The sequence below is a fragment of the Aethina tumida genome, chromosome 2 (genome assembly GCF_024364675.1).
Source record: "Aethina tumida isolate Nest 87 chromosome 2, icAetTumi1.1, whole genome shotgun sequence".
NCBI classification, from domain to species: domain Eukaryota; kingdom Metazoa; phylum Arthropoda; class Insecta; order Coleoptera; family Nitidulidae; genus Aethina; species Aethina tumida.
In genome coordinates this window covers 18,588,198-18,605,468 of record NC_065436.1, presented here as the reverse complement: position 1 = coordinate 18,605,468, position 17,271 = coordinate 18,588,198, and the positions used below count along the sequence as shown (strand labels likewise).

General features: G+C 27.1%; 1 protein-coding gene across 4 annotated transcripts in view; it reads left to right on the top strand.

Moving 5' to 3' along the window:
- The first annotated feature begins 791 nt into the window (after nucleotides 1-791).
- The window catches only part of LOC109602344 (rho guanine nucleotide exchange factor 11), a 146,717-nt gene continuing 130,237 nt past the window's right edge, over nucleotides 792-17,271 (top strand). For all 4 annotated transcript variants that reach the window (XM_049962510.1, XM_049962508.1, XM_049962509.1 and 1 more), the window contains exons 1-2: nucleotides 792-1,066; nucleotides 5,562-5,818. In XM_049962510.1, the coding sequence (XP_049818467.1) occupies nucleotides 1,032-1,066; nucleotides 5,562-5,818 (292 nt within the window). In that variant the 5' untranslated portion in view covers nucleotides 792-1,031. The remainder of the gene's footprint in view (nucleotides 1,067-5,561; nucleotides 5,819-17,271) is intronic.

Below are 17,271 nucleotides of genomic sequence, written 5' to 3'. Positions count from 1 at the left end.
CGCTAAGTAAATATTGATAAGTAAATAAACGGTTTCGGAGATATCGAAGATTATTTCTTTTTAAAACATTCAAGTAAGTTTTTAAATGATACAATAAACTTTAACAGGATGTTTAATGACTTAAAATATGAAGAAAAACAAAAAATATAGGTGACTAATTCCAGAGATTCACAGAATCAGACTATTTTTCTGAATGAATTTGGTTTTTATTAGCACAACTTGGAAGAGTAAATCAATGCTTTTTTTAATTTATTTTGTTAATAGAAGATATGATATTACTAAATTTTTACTAATAAAAGCAAAAGGTGATTTCTTGAATATTTTGTAAATGATTTTTTAATTTCTTTTGTAAGTTACTAAATTATGAATAAATCCCAGAAGACGCATTTTTTAACTGAGAAAAATATAATTGTATTGTGATAATTAAAAAATACAATTTTTGTCACACTTTTCATTGAAATTTTTGAAGAAATTTAAAAAAGATGAATATTTTTGTGTCAATATAATGAATGAACCAATTGTGAGATAACTGATAATGATCTGTTATCTATTTAGATAGAATTTATTGATTGACGAATAGATCACTGATATAACAACAAATACAATTATAGATAAGGAATGGTAAGCTGTAAATAGTGTGCTAGTTCTTGTAGGACTTCGGGGAAAACCCGAACTAGCCGACAACGCAGCACCCCTCTGTTTACGTTGACCGAACAAGTAAACAGACTTTGCGCACGCGCCTCCTGCACCAGCAGTAGAGACCCAACTAAAATGGCTGACACTTGTTGGTGTCGAGCGTAGCGAGAGAACGGCGTATCCAACAACCCCCTCGAGTGTTCACCGTACCAGTGCCTTAAACGCGAAAACCGTCATCGAAGCCGGGGACCGCGACACGACGTGAGTCCCCCTCGTGCGTAACCGCGAGACAGTGATGTTATTTGGTGTCCAGTGTGATGATGTGTGCTGCAGACACCGCGATCTGCTCTTGTTTGCGTTCAGTGTATACCAGCGGCGGATTATTTTAGATTGCGATGGATAACGGCACCCCGCCAGCCCTGCCGGAGAGGTAACGTGTGCGGCGACGACCCTTTTTCGCGTCCGCTTTGATATGGGGGGTAGGCGACCGTCTCGGACGTGCGACACTTGCGTCACCGCCGTCCGAAGAACCTGTTACCTTTTGTCAGTGTGAGACGGTTGTTCTGGCGGACGTCTGAGATTGGAACGCATTACGGTATTGTTTGGGACTGTGTGCATCGCCTACTCTCATGTTCTCCCTGTTCAACTTATAAAACACTTTTGCTTATGGTCAAGTGATTTCCATTTATTTTTACTTCGACGGCTCGTTACGTTAACGTTTGTGCAATTTGGATTTTAATTGAGTAATTGGGCATTAAAATGTAAAGTAAAATGTCTGCTTTGTTTATTGGACCTTAATTGTTCTGAATTAATTCAGTTATTGTGTTATGGTGGACTGTGTTGTCACTTCTAGTGACACTACATTAAATATTATTGCGGAACTTATTTACCCTACGATCTGTAGGTAATAATCTTATTCACAATAGGCTTTACTCTTTCTTCCTTATATACACGTGACATAGCAACAGGTAGTTTGGCGAAAAACCCAAAACCGGCGGGAATATAGGAACAATGAAGGACCAATAACCTGCACAATATTTGACAGGATTCAATGGTTAATATTTGTTATTGGTGGTCGAAGCTCTAATCAGATTCTAATAAGAAATTTAAGTTTAAACATAAGTAATAATAAGATAAAGAATATCATATATTACATAAATAATACATAATATAATCAACCTAAAAATATTTTTTACTTTCCTTTGAATCTTAGACTAAGAAATTATACTTCTTACTTAACTCATAATAAAAATTTACTTTGCAAGTTATTTAATCCCTAAAATTATAAAATTGAATGATTAAGATATTTGAATAAACTTCTAATCGTCCGTCAACGTTTTAATTTTGTTAAATAATTAATTGCAAGAAATATTATTAATGAACTAATTAAAACTAAGTTAGGTGCTGATCCTTATTTACAAATAATTACTTTTTATTATACCTGAGACTTGATAAAAGAATAGCAGAATCATCACAATATGTAAATTATATATATTTTTAAAATTATACTAATTACTCTCATTATTGTTCGTGTTCTTGTCTTAATTAGCTAATGGAAATTTAAAAAACTTTAAAATGACATATGGATTTTTATATTTTATAATTTTAAGAAGAGTATTGTGTTGTATATGTTAATTTTTATTTTACAACATTAATACTATTATGGTAGTTGGGAATAATGATAATTTTCATTGATTGGTAATAATAGTTTATCAAAATATAATTTTTTCATTAATTTTTAGTTTACGTACTTGACTTTGTGATATTGGCAAATATTAAAATAAATTATGTAAATAATTACGGTGTCAATGGCAAGAACTGATTAGATTTAGATTGCTACCCAATAATAATCTTTAAATAAAACTAAGTGGTTGTTAGAGCATAAAAAGATGAAATGCAGTAATTTTCTTTTGCCCATTTTAACAGCAAAACTATTGATTTCGTTATATCATGTCTATAAATATGTATATTAATATACAATAACAACTTGTCTACTGCATTCATTTTTGGACGGTTATCATACAATTGCGTTCATCATTTACTGCCGCACATTTACATTTTTGTAGCGGATTTCGTGTGTCATTGTCACAAACGCTGTCTGTTGTGTCACGTGTCCACTTAAAAGAAAACTAACTGGACGACGTATTGTTATACGATTTCGATTGACGAAATACCACAATGAGTAACTGTAGGTTATTTAAATACACGAACAGTAAACAAGGCGATGCAATAATTATTGTTCAAACTGTTAATATTTTGTATATACAAATGGAAATTGATTATTAGCTACAGGAAAATCTCGGTGGAGTTGTTTATGATATGTTCGTATCACAGCTTGTCGTCAAATAATAAAACTATTGGACTATCGTGTTCGTGCCTTAACTCAAATGTACCCAATAAAAACATTGAATTATTAAAACAATTTTAATTTTTGCTTCTGGGAAATGATAACGTATCGTTTATAATTTATTTCAACTTTTATATTTATTATGCTTCTGGACGTTTCCTTGGTAGTTTCCCCTGTTTTATATTCATTTATACGTTCTTTTTGAAAGGCTAGAGGAGACGGGCAATTTTGCAATAATTTATTCATTTCCAACTACCAAAAGATAATAATTAATGTTAATAAATTAATTATGATTATTTACGTGTTACTTAATTATTTTCTTATGGAGATTTTAATGGGTTTTTATGTTTTTATTGGTAATGAGTGAAGAATGTCTAATAAGTAAAATCCAATAAAATTTGCAAGGAAAACTTTTTCCAATAGATCAATGTCAATTCTCATATATTTACAGTGGGTACCATCGATTGTCAATATTTTAATAAACAGTATAAGATATTTTAATGAAATTTGGTACACAACTACTACGTAATAAAATGCATTTTCTGGGCTATGAAAGAAGAACTATAAATATAATTTTACTTACGTGGAAAAGCATACCATCTTTTTTTAAAAAAGTATGTAGTTCAAATCTCACACTAATGCTCCTGAAAGAATTTAAAAAAAATGGTGTACGTTATATTTATTTAGATCATAGAATAGATCTATTAATGAATTTTTTAATTTACATTTTGGCTCACACAGGAAAAATCTTTCAATCAAGCCGTAAACATTGACTCAGTATATCGGTCAGTTCCTAAATTATAATAATCAATGATAACCCATCAATTATTTTTGAATAGTTCTAAAAATTACATAGAAAATGTGTATGGTAATATCTACATCTTCAATAAATATATACATACATAATTTTAAAACGTATAACATTTTTTTAAGTACTCAACATATAATATACAGTGTAGCCGAATTAAAAGAGGAACACCTCATAAAATTTGTATTTTGTCTCCAATTTTGACAAACATTTTTTTAATTGTAAAGCATAAAAATCTGTACTTTATTTATTTTTTGGCTCAAAACTAAAACCTACAGGGTAATTTTTTAGGCATGAAAATTGAAGAAATCTTACTAGCAAAATTTTTATATAACTTTAAACAACATTTCTGGATTAAGCACTCTCTGAAATTGGTATATACCAATATATGCATATTTATAATTCTGTGGAAAAATTAAAAATCATATTCTTTTTATGAATTTATTTTTTTAATCAAGTAATCTATATAAAAGATTATCAAAAATAACAACACAAGTTCGTGATTCACTTTCTTAATTTTTCTGGGGTAATTTCCCCACAAGATAAATATAATTAGTATTAATTTAGTATGATATAATTTAGTATAGTATTATTTGTATAACATTTTAATATTGTTCGAAAGATAAGATAATTTGTGCTATTTCTGACAGTTTATTCTATAAAATATTTAACTAAAAAAACAAGAGGCAACACTCCAGCGGAGTAATATGATTTTTTCAATTTTCATGTCTAAAAAATTGCCCAGTAGGTTTTTATTTTAGACTCAAATACTTTCATGTTTTACAATTGAAAAAAAAATATATATATAAATTGAAATTTTATGAAGGCCACTTAATTTAATTGTTATAATATTTTTATAAAGTGTTGAAAATTCTGTCCTGTTATTTCTTTTACAAAATCTTTTGAGCTGTAAATGTTATGTGTTATTTATTTTTAATTTAATTTATTCATTTTATGTTAGAGTTATGTTTATAGAAAATTTCTATGATTTCTAAAATTTCTTTATCTTTATAAGTCATTTACGATTATATAATAGATCACAACTATAGATAATTTAAGTTCCTTTATTCCTTAGAAATTTATTATGATGTACACTCAATTTTGGTATTTTTGTTAATATTTATTTTATGTATAAGGGAATGCTTATACCAATTTTTAATACTCAATTTAATTATTCTACAATAAAAATGAATGATGTTCTATTGAAAATAAAGTTACTGACCTTTTAAAACTCACAAAATTAAATTTAAATAACGAACATACTGTATAAAATTTGAGAATACTAATAATTGTTTCTTATTAGATGGTCCTTGGTTAACCTGTATGCTAAAAATGAACTTTTCAGCATTAAAATTGGTGGCGTTACAGATCCTTTAGTTGGACCATAAATCTGTTAATATTTTTGGAAAAATTGAATAACTATTGGGTTTAAGCATAGGATATGATATAGCAGTTTTGTTGTATATTGTATGTAGAATTTAAAAATGCAAAAATATACAAGGTGTTTCATAGAAATTAAAAGTTAATGTCACCTGAAAAAATATTATTTATTTTAAATGTAGTTCAAGTAACGCTATAATTTCTATAAAAATTATAAGAAATATTGAATAAGTTAAGTGCAACACCCTGTATAAACTAAACTAGTATTTTAGATTTTTAAAACCATTATTAAATATATGTATTTTTTAACAATAATATTACAACAATAATATTATAATCATAATCTTGGTGGATCTGATTTCAACTGTGGAATGTACTTTCGTGTTTCAGGAACCCGGTGCCGCCCAGCAGCCTGAACGGCAGCGGCGGAGGCGGCCACCATCACGGCCGGCGCCCGTCGCCCAGTCCGGGGCCGCCGTCCTCTCCCATCCACCGCCCCACGTCGGTGATGGACAGTCCGGTGTCGCCGTCGGGCGGTGGTCCCTTCTCCTATCCGATGGTCGAAGTGGTCGTCAATCGCGACGACAAGGGCTACGGCATGAAGGTATCCGGCGACAATCCCGTCTACGTTCAGAGCGTAAAAGAAGGTAAACGCCATTCACAAAATTATTTGATATCATTTGAATGTAAATATGACATAAAGATTGCCTCATTGATAAATAATAATGTGGCGCAGCGAATGATAATATTTATACGAAATAGCGGATCGCTATTTTTAATCTCGAATCGAAATTCCACATGTTCAAGTTTACTTTTTCATTTAGGCGAGTCGACGTCGACCTTTTCGCCTACTTGGCATTAGCTCAAAGACAAAGACCGCAACGGGTTTTTGCATATAATTAAAGTAAATATAGAACGTAATAAACTAGATTCCGAACGGAATTTGCTACTTCTTCCCCAGGAATGACAAACACTTTGTTTTCCTACGTTATCTATTTTGTCATTTTAGTTGTGATTAATAAGTCACTACTTATAAATAAATATTGTACATTACATTACTCATTTATACCAATATAGCACTGACCACAATTATAGCAACTTATTATTTTGAAAAAAATAAATAATTTTATTGTTTCAATTAGATAATCCTTTATGGTATGGGGTTGCTACTGTGTACACAGTACATCGAATTGTAAGTCGTGTGGACCGCTTGATGTATAAAGACATAAAAATATAAATTTTATATTGGCGAAATTATGCCAATATGAAATGTCTTTCAACAATATAACAACCAAAAACTAAGGTCTAAGTGGTCAGAAACTGTTTGTTACAACAAATCATAAATTTTTTGCCTTGGACGACACAGACTTGTGGGATCACTGAGACAAGCAAAAAAGGCGTACGAGTTATCTAAATTAAAATTAACCCTGTGGAACGCTTCAGGAAGCTAAGAAAAATATGGATGTTTTATATTAATGAATTGGTTGAATTTGTGTCACGATACCATAGTTGAAATTTTCATGTCTTGTTGAGAACATAATAGATCAACTTCCCTGAAAATTTGAACGAGATCGAAATTTCGAAAAAAAAGTTACAGCCGTCTAAAAATAGCCATTTTTGAAAAAATGGGCAGATCAACAAAATACAAAAAATATCAGTAGTTATTTAACCCTATTCTTTGGAAGCTATAGATTTGAGAGCATTTTGAAAATAGGCAAAATTATGCTAATACAGTTGTTTAGTTGGAAGCTTCCAGCTAAACCGAAAATGAGTTTAACGCTAATTTTATTGAAACTAGAGGGTTCATAGAAAAGTATGTCGTTTGAACGGAATCTCTAAGTTATATAGAAGCTGAGATACAAATTTTTGAAAATGGCTAAAAATTGACTTGATTTGAAAAAAAAAAAATTCATTAGTCAGATTTGATCGAATCGGGCTCAAATTCTCATGATCTTCTTATTTCTGATGGATCTGCCTATATACTGTAATATAATGCTGCATTCTTAAATTATTTTAATTTTCAAGAAGTTCCTATATTTATGGCCACCATTATAAGTATATTTAGTAATAAATTAAAAAAAAAAAAAACATGCAATTTAGCTCATTTAAGTTGAAAATTTATTATTAAATTTTAATAAATAATAGCTAAAAATATAGATAATTCAAAACTATAAATGTCATAAAAATTCTTCTCTCTATATCTTCCGACCGAGATCTACTAGATAATTTTGAACAGTAAAAAATAGAAAAAATTGATTATGCTTTTTATTGAAAAATAAGTATGTCATTGAAATCACCATCCTACAAAATGTATGCATTCCACAATTTAATAAAAAAAGTATTGCATATTAATAAGTTTCTCGCAGAATTAATATTTACATTCCTATAATTAATTAATTTCTTGTGATCAGCTTAACTATGCCAAAAAATATTGAAAAGGACTAAATTAAATTTGTGTGCTGTTGTCACTAAAAAACAAAGTTTATTTGTGTACTAAAAACTGATTATTTAGTCTACTATCAATTTTATGATAACAACAAATTGGATTACTATACAAGAGATGTTTTTTGAATGAAGATATTGAAGAATTGAATTCCATTATTTATAATCAGTTTTGTTCTTTGTGTCTCAATATTATCTTAAGCATTATTTTTACTGTATAAATGTAAAAACTCAATTTTACGACATTACAATGCACGATGGGAAAATAATATCTTCAGTCGTTTTATCAACGTCCATAGTGTGTACAATTGATAGGTTGCATCATCTATTGTGTATTTTATCACTTCCTGATTTTGATAAAACTAACTTGCAATTCCAATGCAACAATCAATCTATTGTGAACACCATAAAATTACATCCAATACAAATGCAAATTTATAATTGTATGAAAACGATTAAGCACCGATTATTTTTGTATTTGTCCAGCTGTAGGTTAATATCATGTATCTTATCGAGCTTAAGAATATGTTAAAATAGTTTTATTGAAGCCAAAATAGAATTTTGTACAACCGCTTTCATCATCACTGATTTGATTCATATGGATATACAATAGAATTCAATTAGCTAATTAGTGAATTTTGTTAGCTCATGTGCGAACGTCAGTAATTAACAACATTTAAACATATTTTCGGTGGACACATTAGCCCCGTTCCATAACAGTGCCCTCCTAATGTATTTTAATTGGTTAGTAATTAGTAAGTCAGGATTAACCAAGTAACCGAGGCCTGCCCGCATTTGAACAAACTAATATGGCGCTAGTTAACGGCTGCGGATAGAGTAATTTTCTAATTGAAAGCAGTCGTTTTCTAGTCGTTATTATTCAAAACCGATTGATGCGAGATTCGACACTCGATGATCAGAATTTTTAATGTTGGTTGGATTTTGTTACTTGTTTTAATTTTCTTTTCATTGCTTATATAAGTTTATAAAATATATTTTATGTAAATAATTATTGATAATAACACAATTGAGTGCGAGATCCTATTTGTTATCTGAAAAATACATTAGCCAAAATAAATACACATTTCTACGAAGGTAAATTAATCATATGTCTGTATATAAATCAGATAAATTATTATTTACTTAATAAATATTGCTAACGATCAAGATTAGCACATATAGGATTCCCAGAATAACTCCCCAACATCCTGCTTATCAGAAAATGTTTAGAATTATTGTGAAAATTAGTTCTGGTTATCCGTGGCTCTGTTTTCTGGAACAAGATTTTTGTAGCGATTTATTTCCGTTGCCGTACCGATAATAATAGCGTTTTTATATACAAACGTTGGCGTATTGTAGATGCTGTCATTCAAGTTGTTTTTGTCAATGGACCGTGTTACAGATGTTCCCAGTTTTTGTAATCATCGTTACAAGGATGATAGTGTTTGTGAATGCGTTTATTAATATCGACGTGGTGTTTATATTGGAGAGCTACGCAAAAATTAAAAATTACTTATTTTTAGTTAGATATTCTTACATATGCGGCTCAAATTTATTTACAATGATTCAAAAATATTTAATTTGTGATATATTTAATTATTTATATATAAGAGGCAATTTAAGCATCCAGGGATGAATTCGGGAAGTTGGGAATCCCCATTTGATGCCTTACCTTAGAAATGTTCAAAATCCAGTTTTCTAGCAGGATAATGCCCGACCTCATGTCGCCAATTATTTTGGATTATTTCCAACATTCCAATGTAAATTTGTTGCCATGGCCACCAAGATCTCCGGACTTGCCACCGACTGAATACGTGTGGGAGACCACAGACAGAATATTTCGATATTTAGTCCTCCCCTCACGAACTTTGGGGGTCAAGTAGATGTGGCATGGAATGAGATACCTCAGGACGAAATTGGCCACCTCATTAGATCAATACTGAGGCGAATCAATGAGGGTTTGAATCATTGTCTGAGGTCCAACTAATTATCAGATTATAAAAAATATATGATGATCAATAAAAATATTCTATATTTTGTTTGAATTTTTAATCATCATATCCTACTTTCTTTTACCCCAAACTGTATATAAAAAAATAATGAATTCTGACCACTGGATTATGTGTTGTGGAGCATGAAAAAGATACTGTAATGTAACATTTTTTGGCACAAATTTTTTATAGCAAATCTAACTATACCAGTACCCCCCGGAAACGAGCTTATACCAAATTTCATAAAAAATATATTCATATTAAAAATTCTGTGAAAAAATTTATGAAATAAATCGTCAGAAATAGAACAAATAATCTTATTTTCAACAATATTGGAATATTATACTATAATATAATAATAATATACCAATGGCATTATATTACAAAAAACATACATGTTTCAGAATAATTAAATTGCATATCAAAAAACCTTTCCCTTTTCAAATAAATATTGAAATTACCAAAAATGACTGTACTATGTAATAAATTTCTTATGAATAAGCGAGTCAGCTTATAAACATTATATAGATATATATTATTTAACCGTAAATGGCTTAAAGGTAAAAAATATTAAAAATTATACAAATTTCCTATACCAATCGAAAAAGGTTACAGAGACAGTAAAACTCTGCAATTTGCTTCGTAGTGGGAATCTTTTACTGTCTCTGTCATTCATGATGTCTCACTCAAAATTCAGTAGGATTAAAGGCTTTCCAATCGGTATACATTGGCATCACAAGTCAAACATAAAATGAATGTTTTATAAAAATTTATTATAAAATGAGATTCAACACAATTTTCAAAACTTTAATAAATTAATAAAAAAATGGCAGTAGATATTTATAGAATAAAAATATAAGTATATACAGTGTGACCCATTTGAAAGAATAAAATTTGAAGCAGATATTTATAGAGTTAAAATATACAGTGTGGTTCACTTGAAAGCATAAAATTTGTCAGATTTTAACCAACTTTTTTTCAATTGTAAAGCATGAAAAATACTGCAATGTTACGATTTTTTGGCTGATTGTAACTTTACTTCTGGATTAAGCTTCCCCTGAAATGTATTATATACCAAAATTCATAAAAAAAAGAATCATAATTCTGTGAAAATTTTAAAAAATATTTTCTTATGAAATTATTTATTTAATTAAATAGACTAAAAATGGCACAAATTCTCATATTTTCCAACCATATTGGAATATTATACTACAGTATAAAAATACTATACTTATTTTTTGAAACTATTTTTGATTCCTTTAAATGAGAATACCATTTGGATTATATTGCAAAAAAATGGATTATTAAAATGTTTTTAATAACAAATATAATTTCTTGATAAATCAAACAAAAATTCATAAACACTAAAAATTTTAAGAAAGTAATAAAACTAATACAAAATATTATATCTAAAACATTGTTTTTTTGGAAAATTAATGTACTGTTAAGGAGTAGACCTACTTTGAAAAGGTATTTCGTAGGGTATACCTTCAAAAATAACATTAAAATTTCAAATGAATAATCTCAAATAGTTTTTGAGTTACAGCCCTCTGAAGAGTTAAAAAGTTATGTTTATTAGGGGGCTTATTGTCTGGGCAGTAAGGATGAAAATATTTTGATTAATCGAAACTCATAGATTTTGGGTTATTCGCATTGTTTTCTTTTTTGTCCAGTTCTCCAGTTTTTTGATTGCTTAAATAATATTATTTTAATAGGCCAAAAATCATCAAATTTTCCTTCAAAATTCGACTCTTTTTTTTCAAAACTGTGTGACTTGGGATAATTTACTTATTTTTTTCATTAGAAAATTTGTCTGTATATTTATTATTTATACGCAAATGAATCCTCCAAGTTTTAAAACATATGATGCAGTGGTTTTTTTGAAGATTCCTGAAATATTTACAAAAATTGACATTTAACTGATTTCGAATAAAGTGCGAATGATAAACTTTTTCTTGACGAATCGTATTAATTTGTTTCTCAGACTCGACAGTCGAAAGAAACTGTTGTCGGTGTACTTCGAAGACACTTCGCACATGCATAAGCCACTACAAAGCATAAAATGAACGTTACGTTCACCGTGAAGTGGAATTTGATAAATCGGTCGGTATATCGACCATTTTTACTCGGCATACCGTCTACGCGTCGTACCATCTACGGTGCACTTTCATTTGTAATTTTCACTCGCCGTTGTTTCGGTCCAATTGATTATTTCGGATGAGTAGCGGCGGGGACCGTTCGGTTCAAAGGTGCGCCCTGAATAAATTCGCGGCCCGCTAATTATCGAATTATTCAGGCGATTTGCATCGCTATCGGGCACCGCGTCTGCGACGCAAACGTGTTTTGAAACTGATTAGCCAAGAGCGCACTTGAAATGTTGCGAGTGGTTTGTACGTTATGTGAAATTTTCTCACGTTTTCTGACTTTAAACTTACTGGTCTTGTTTATTGAGAGGTTAATTTTTTTTAACTTTTTTTCACATTCTTGGCCTATTAATTTTCTGTTGTTGCTTACAATAAGTAATTAATAATAAATGGATAATTAATGTTCATTTTACATTTTCTTTCCTGTTTATTATATTAATAAATAATTATAGGAGGGAATTTATTATATATGCTTTTGATGTTGTTGTACTTACATACTTACTTATATATAAAATTTGGCCATTATCACTCATTATGAGAAAAGATAATTTATTTATTTTACTATAATTTATTTCTCCAGTTTAAATAATCACTAAATCCCTGAGTTATTTTTTATATATTTAAAAAAAGTATGTGTTTCAATGTCCTTTAAATATAACGTAAGAAATCGTTATGTATAAAATGTACTTAAATTTGCCTTAAAACTTTTTTATTTTTTCAATATGTTGAACATATTATTAAATAATCATACTGTGCATACTTCAAAACATTCTGAAATTCTAATATATTCATTAATTGTTAATAGAAGTGTAAATATTTATATTACTTATTTATTATACATAAAATATTTGTCTCTAATATAAATGATAAACACATAAACGACAGTTGTTACAATAAGAAATATTAATTTTAATGATTATTTATTCTTAGTTGGTAATGGCAATTTAAGATTCAATAAATATTACCTGAATTGTTTAAAAAAATATATTATTTTTTGTCTATATTAAGGAAAAAAATACAAAATACTTAATTTTTCTTTTAAGAAATATTAATTTTAGTTATTGTTTTATGAATATTCTTTCATATATGGTAATGCCAATTTAAGAGTAAACGAAGATTATTGATGTTGTTTTCAAAAAAATATATTTTTTCTACAACAAATTGTTTTTCCTATAAAAATGATTAATTTTAAAGATACGGTAATGCTAATTATTTGGGTTGTTTCCAAAGAAATTTTATATTTTGTCTACATAAGATAATTGTTCCATTAAGAAATTTTAATTTTAATTATTTTTTTATGGATATTCATAGATGTTAATTTAAAAGTAAGCGATTGTTGTTATTAGGTTGTTTTTAAAGAAATATTGTTTTTTACTCATGATAAATTATGTTTCCTATAAAAATCATCAGTTTTAATAATTATTTAAAATTATTTTCACATACGGTACTGTTAATTTAAAAATAAATTATTATTATTGATGTTGCTTCTAAAGAAATTTTATATTTTGTCTACAACAAAAAAAAACACAAGATAGTCAATTATTCCATTAATAAACATTAATTTTAGTTATTGTTTTAAGTATATTCATGCTCAAGAAATATTGTTCTTTCTCCACAATAAATTATGTTTCCTATAAAAATCATCAATTTTAATTATTGTTTAATGATATTTTCATATACGGTAATGCTAATTTAAAAGTAAATGAATATTATTGGGGTTGTTTCCAAAGAAATATAAAGAAAAAACACAAGATAATCAATTGTTTCATTAAGAAATTTTAGTTTTAGTTATTGTTTTATGAATATTCGTAGGAGGTAATGCTAATTTAAGAGTAAACGATTGTTATTGAAGTTGTTTTCAAAGAAATATTGTTCTTTCTCCACGATAAATTATGTTTCCTATAAAAATCATCAATTTTAATTATTGTTTAATGTTATTTTCATATACGGTAATGCTAATTTAAAAGTAAATGAGTATTATTGGGGTTGTTTCTAAAAAAATTTTATATTTTGCCTACGACAAAAAAAAAATAAACACAAAATAGTCAATTATTCTATAAATGAACATTAATTTTAGTTAATGTTTTATGTATATTCATAGGTGGTAATGCTAATTTAAGAGTAAACGATTGTTATTGAGATTGCTTTTAAAGAAATATTGTTCTTTCTCCACGATAAATTATGTTTCCTATAAAGAACATCAATTTTAATTATTGTTTAATGTTATTTTCACATACAGTAATGCTAATTTAAAAGTAAATGAGTATTATTGGGGTTGTTTCTAAATAAATATAATATTTTATCTACGACAAAGAATCTATCGGGCACCGCGTCTGCGACGCAAACGTGTTTTGAAACTGATTAGCCAAGAGCGCACTTGAAATGTTGCGAGTGGTTTGTACGTTATGTGAAATTTTCTCACGTTTTCTGACTTTAAACTTACTGGTCTTGTTTATTGAGAGGTTAATTTTTTTTAACTTTTTTTCACATTCTTGGCCTATTAATTTTCTGTTGTTGCTTACAATAAGTAATTAATAATAAATGGATAATTAATGTTCATTTTACATTTTCTTTCCTGTTTATTATATTAATAAATAATTATAGGAGGGAATTTATTATATATGCTTTTGATGTTGTTGTACTTACATACTTACTTATATATAAAATTTGGCCATTATCACTCATTATGAGAAAAGATAATTTATTTATTTTACTATAATTTATTTCTCCAGTTTAAATAATCACTAAATCCCTGAGTTATTTTTTATATATTTAAAAAAAGTATGTGTTTCAATGTCCTTTAAATATAACGTAAGAAATCGTTATGTATAAAATGTACTTAAATTTGCCTTAAAACTTTTTTATTTTTTCAATATGTTGAACATATTATTAAATAATCATACTGTGCATACTTCAAAACATTCTGAAATTCTAATATATTCATTAATTGTTAATAGAAGTGTAAATATTTATATTACTTATTTATTATACATAAAATATTTGTCTCTAATATAAATGATAAACACATAAACGACAGTTGTTACAATAAGAAATATTAATTTTAATGATTATTTATTCTTAGTTGGTAATGGCAATTTAAGATTCAATAAATATTACCTGAATTGTTTAAAAAAATATATTATTTTTTGTCTATATTAAGGAAAAAAATACAAAATACTTAATTTTTCTTTTAAGAAATATTAATTTTAGTTATTGTTTTATGAATATTCTTTCATATATGGTAATGCCAATTTAAGAGTAAACGAAGATTATTGATGTTGTTTTCAAAAAAATATATTTTTTCTACAACAAATTGTTTTTCCTATAAAAATGATTAATTTTAAAGATACGGTAATGCTAATTATTTGGGTTGTTTCCAAAGAAATTTTATATTTTGTCTACATAAGATAATTGTTCCATTAAGAAATTTTAATTTTAATTATTTTTTTATGGATATTCATAGATGTTAATTTAAAAGTAAGCGATTGTTGTTATTAGGTTGTTTTTAAAGAAATATTGTTTTTTACTCATGATAAATTATGTTTCCTATAAAAATCATCAGTTTTAATAATTATTTAAAATTATTTTCACATACGGTACTGTTAATTTAAAAATAAATTATTATTATTGATGTTGCTTCTAAAGAAATTTTATATTTTGTCTACAACAAAAAAAAACACAAGATAGTCAATTATTCCATTAATAAACATTAATTTTAGTTATTGTTTTAAGTATATTCATGCTCAAGAAATATTGTTCTTTCTCCACAATAAATTATGTTTCCTATAAAAATCATCAATTTTAATTATTGTTTAATGATATTTTCATATACGGTAATGCTAATTTAAAAGTAAATGAATATTATTGGGGTTGTTTCCAAAGAAATATAAAGAAAAAACACAAGATAATCAATTGTTTCATTAAGAAATTTTAGTTTTAGTTATTGTTTTATGAATATTCGTAGGAGGTAATGCTAATTTAAGAGTAAACGATTGTTATTGAAGTTGTTTTCAAAGAAATATTGTTCTTTCTCCACGATAAATTATGTTTCCTATAAAAATCATCAATTTTAATTATTGTTTAATGTTATTTTCATATACGGTAATGCTAATTTAAAAGTAAATGAGTATTATTGGGGTTGTTTCTAAAAAAATTTTATATTTTGCCTACGACAAAAAAAAAATAAACACAAAATAGTCAATTATTCTATAAATGAACATTAATTTTAGTTAATGTTTTATGTATATTCATAGGTGGTAATGCTAATTTAAGAGTAAACGATTGTTATTGAGATTGCTTTTAAAGAAATATTGTTCTTTCTCCACGATAAATTATGTTTCCTATAAAGAACATCAATTTTAATTATTGTTTAATGTTATTTTCACATACAGTAATGCTAATTTAAAAGTAAATGAGTATTATTGGGGTTGTTTCTAAATAAATATAATATTTTATCTACGACAAAGAAAAAAAGACAAGATACTCAATTGTTCCATTAAGAAATTTTAATTATAGTTATTGTTTTATGGATATTCATAGATGGTAATGTTAATTTAAGAGAAAACTATTGTTATTGAGATTGTTTTCAAAGAAATATTATTTTTCTCAACTATAAATTATTTTTCCTATAGAAAACATCAATTTTAATGATGGTTTTATGTTATTTTCAATTAATGCTAATTTAAAAATAAATGAATATTATTGGGGTTGTTTCCAAAGAAATCTTATATTTTGTCGACGACAAAAAAGAACACAAGATAGTCAATTGTTCTATTAAGAAATAATAATTTTAGTTATTACATTATGTATATTCATTTATTGTAATAATGGTAAGAGATATTAAGATTGTTTCAAAGATATATTGGATTTTTCTCCATAACCAAATGTTGTTTCAATAAGATATATTAATTTTAGTTTTAATAATAGTTTAACCTTAGTTAAGGGTTGTTTAAGAAATATATTTTTTCTACGACCATGATCAATTTTACCTTCATAGATGGCAATGCCAATTTAAGAGAAAACAAATCTTATTTGGATTGTTTCCCAAATATTATTTTTTCTCCACCAAAAATTTGTTGTTCTAATAAAAATATTAATTTGGTAAGGCCAAATTAATATGATTAGAGTTCTTTAAAATATTTTTTTTCTACGACAAATAAACATAAAATGATTAATAATTTTCAATTTGAATGATTATTTAATGTTATTTTCATAAATGGTAATGCCAATTTAAGAGTAAATGAATATTTATGGGGTTTGTCTTTAAAGAAATAATATTTTTTCTCCACAACAAATAATAAAACAAAAGTGACGATTGTTCCAATAAGAAATATTAACTTTAATGATTGTTTAATGTTATTTTCATAGTTGGTAATGTAAATATTGTTTCTCATCGACGACAAATAATAAACTCATAAGCTAAAATTAAAAAAAATATTCATTTTAATTGTGTAATGTTATTTTTATCGATGGTTATGTTAATTTTAAATAAATATTGTTGGTTAAAGAAATATATTTTTTACA